Here is a 2545-nt window from a genome sequence, read left to right as displayed (position 1 = left end):
CTCTTCGAATAGTCTACATAAAGACGCATAAAGCATGAAGCAAAGTATCAAAACTCCTTGATGGATGGATTGGTTGAATAAAGACTTGAGGACAACAAGACTGAGCATAGGGGTGTGTCCAACCAAAAAGTTTTCCTCAATGGGCTACCTGTAGAGGCTCGGGGCGCTGCGCATAAATACTCCCCCTTCAGAGAGTGGCTTCAGTCCTGAGGGAGAGACAGAGAGACGGCACTTGTTTCAGGGACTCTGGTTTGGGTGGATTATGAACGGCTTTGGACACCAGCCTGCCTCCAACCACCAGACCAGCCCCATTCAGCACCACAGCGCCCAGGAGCTCCTGGACATGGCCGTCTACTGCGACAACTACGGCGTGTACCAGCAGAACCTTCACCACCACCCGCAGAGGCCGCCGGCCCATTCCTCCAGCTACGGTCTGAGTGACTACACCTCCCCGTCCGCCAATCCCTACCTGTGGCTTAATGGACCGGCCATCAACTCCTCTCCGTACCTCCCTGGGAACAACAGCTCGTCCTACATGCAGCCCGGGTACGGCTCGAACCAGAGACAGTTCCTCCCGACTCCCACCGGGTTCGGTGGCGCCGACCTGGGCTGGCTGTCCATCTCCAGCCAACAGGAGCTCTTCAAGATGGTCAGGCCGCCTTACTCCTACTCTGCCCTGATAGCCATGGCCATCCAGAGCGCACAGGACAAGAAGCTGACTCTGAGTCAGATTTATCAGTACGTGGCTGACAACTTTCCTTTTTATAAGAAGAGCAAAGCTGGGTGGCAGAACTCTATCCGACACAACCTGTCTCTGAATGACTGCTTCAAGAAGGTAGCGAGAGATGAGGACGACCCAGGTGAGTCAGCAGCTTCATTTACCAAACTAATTCTAACACTTTACACACATTTTGATTACATTTTTAAATTATTATTATTTACCATAACTTGAGATTTGTTCTCCATAATGAGAGTGCGTTATTTTTGACTCCAGGAAAGGGAAACTACTGGACTCTGGACCCGAACTGTGAGAAGATGTTCGACAACGGGAACTTCAGACGGAAGAGAAAAAGGAGATCGGATATAAACGGATCTCTCCCGGTCAAATCAGAGGACGCTCCGCATAAACTCTCCGACACCGCCAGCCTGCTGACGCCTTCCCCGTCCAGCCTGCACGGATCTCCGGCCTCCACGGAGCCAAAATCGTCGCCGCCTCCCTCTGCGGAGCACAGCCCCTGTTTCAGCAGCTTCGTGTCAGGCGTTAACTCGTTGCTGGCGGGCAGCGACGGCTCCGGGGCCCCTGGGGGACTGTCCCAGAGCAGGGAGAGCATGTCGGGACTGGGATCCTACTCTCCCTCCTTAATCTCCCCCCTGAACTCTGACAACAGAATGAACTATTATACATCAGCGCAGAGCCTCTCCAACCACTTCAGCGTAAATAATCTACTATACAGCCGGGAGGGAACAGAGGTTTAGACTGTTACTTCTATGGTATGGAGCTCCAAAAGTGCCATATTTGGATAAATAAATAATTACACTGTTTACAACATTTGTGTCAATAATTAAAACAAACATATCCACATATTTATTAAATATGGCAATATTTAGTGTTCACGTTTTGACAGATAACCCAGCTCTGTATGGCAATTTCAATAATTAAAATAAATATATATAAATTCATCAAATTTGCATTGTACCAAATATGTCTTAACATTTACTTTACTAACCGAAAGAAAAATGGCTTTAACTTTTCATCAAAAAATACTTTAACTTATTTCCAGTTTCATTTTAACAAAGATTTTTTGGATTTATTACATTTTGGCACTATTGGCGCTGCTTGTCATAGAAGCCTTCCTGTTTCTTATGTAAATATGTCTGGTTCGGATTACCTCATTGCAGCTAACTTGAATGGATTTTACTATAATACCTTTTACTCAAGTAAGACATGTAATTATATCAGACACAAGTTTGAACTTGCAGCATTTTTATTTTTATATAAATGAGGTTCTTCAACTCAGGCCTGATGGATGCATATTTCATTTGTTTTATTTCTACTTTTCAAGTATTATTGTAGCTGCTCATTTTTGTCTCAAAAATGAAGATATCTTTGTACAGAAATTATTTTTGCACATAAAAATAAGACAGGACATGTATTTTTTTTATTTAAACTCACTTGGATGCTTTAATAAAAGTCATTTATTTGACCATCAGTTTTCCATTGAAATTTTTTTTTGAAGCTATTGTTTAAGCCAAAATTTCCACTATACACAAAGGTGTATGCAAATAATTTGAAACTTTACTTATTAAATTCATATTGATAGAAATATTAGTGCATAAACTATCTCACTAGAGATGGCCATCCTATCCCAGTTGCTGTATCTCAGTAAGTTTGATCATTTCATTTCTAGGTACAAAACAGAGCATTCTGCTTTTTAGTCATTTCTTTACTTAACCATACATTAATTTGTACACATCAGGTGGTCATTTGCACCTGCTGTTTCAATTTAAAATAATATTCTGATAAAATGTGGGGAAATGCAATTAT

The 2545-nt window shown here is 42.9% G+C and overlaps 1 protein-coding gene across 1 annotated transcript; it reads left to right on the top strand.

The window, feature by feature from the left end:
* Positions 1–210: 210 nt before the first annotated feature.
* Positions 211–2163, top strand: foxi1 (forkhead box i1). The gene is made up of 2 exons (XM_032574826.1): positions 211–860; positions 995–2163. Exons 1-2 carry the CDS (start codon positions 263–265, stop codon positions 1474–1476), a joined length of 1080 nt encoding a protein of 359 aa, XP_032430717.1. The 5' UTR covers positions 211–262; the 3' UTR covers positions 1477–2163.
* Positions 2164–2545: the final 382 nt, after the last annotated feature.

The sequence above is a fragment of the Xiphophorus hellerii genome, chromosome 10 (assembly GCF_003331165.1).
Source record: "Xiphophorus hellerii strain 12219 chromosome 10, Xiphophorus_hellerii-4.1, whole genome shotgun sequence".
Lineage (NCBI taxonomy): Eukaryota > Metazoa > Chordata > Actinopteri > Cyprinodontiformes > Poeciliidae > Xiphophorus > Xiphophorus hellerii.
This window is presented reverse-complemented; position numbering and strand designations above follow the sequence as displayed.